We start from the raw sequence: 919 nt of genomic DNA, 5'->3' as shown, positions 1-919 counted from the left end.
TGTATTAGAAATTCGATCAACCAAGGAGAAGTTTCCCATTCGTCTTTGGCTTGACTCAGATGTTGTAAGTAGTCTTTGGACAACCGCGGAGTCTGGACATAGCAGCACAATTTGGAGGCCACATTTAGACGACCTGTGGCATCGTGTTTGGCCCAGGAAACGATTGACTTAAGGCGATCGTCCTCCAAACCGTTAAACTCTTGAGAAGAAATGAGTCTGGTGAACAAATTGCTGTCCAGCATGAGAAAGTCCTCATTATGTTCCAGTTGACTGCCCAAACAGAACAATGATAAAGTTGAATACCACACAAGTGCACACCGGTTATACAAGAACGATGAGTCAGTAAACAATAAAAACTTAGATCTTCTGATATCAAATACAAGCCGTTCAGCTGTATTGAAAGTTAGTCAAAAGTGGACAAATTTGCTGCTTGGGATGAAACTACTCACCTGAAGTGTTGTGCTGCAAAGAGTAGAGAAACTTCCAGAAGGTCGTCATTCTGAAGTCGCTCCGCTAGCCGCAATACAGTTAAACAATTGACTGGATGTAGTCGCTGCTTCAAGAACTCCAAACAGGCTTCCTGCACTTCGACCAGTTGGAAAATGATTGCAGCGGTCAGAATGTCTTGTACGGTATCCGTCGAAATTTGGATATCTTTGCAGAAACATAAATTTGGCGATTCAGAAAAACAGAGTACACTGAACTGTTATCTAGAATTAGTGTGAATCCGCTTGGTTTGAGCCACCTTGTTGACATCAGCCTCAAAATACTTGGATTTTCAGAGTTAAATTATCACTTTTGTGTGATATTACCAATATATTATTGTGCGCCATACTGTAAATAATAATTTATTATCAGACTGTACTATATTATCACTATATGAAACCTGTTGCATATTATATATTACATATTAATGTGA

At 39.5% G+C, this 919-nt stretch overlaps 1 protein-coding gene across 1 annotated transcript; it reads right to left on the bottom strand.

Moving 5' to 3' along the window:
• Positions 1-21: 21 nt before the first annotated feature.
• Positions 22-698, bottom strand: T265_16096 (hypothetical protein; the record flags this gene model as incomplete). Its single annotated transcript, XM_009179607.1, has 2 exons — positions 22-270; positions 450-698. Coding segments are annotated over 2 exons (495 nt in total), but the record flags the coding sequence as incomplete, so codon positions are not given.
• Positions 699-919: the final 221 nt, after the last annotated feature.

This window comes from Opisthorchis viverrini (assembly GCF_000715545.1).
Source record: "Opisthorchis viverrini unplaced genomic scaffold scaffold12026, whole genome shotgun sequence".
Classification (NCBI taxonomy): domain Eukaryota; kingdom Metazoa; phylum Platyhelminthes; class Trematoda; order Opisthorchiida; family Opisthorchiidae; genus Opisthorchis; species Opisthorchis viverrini.
The sequence above is the reverse complement of the archived record's forward strand: the minus strand, read 5'-3'. Positions and strand labels throughout refer to the sequence as shown.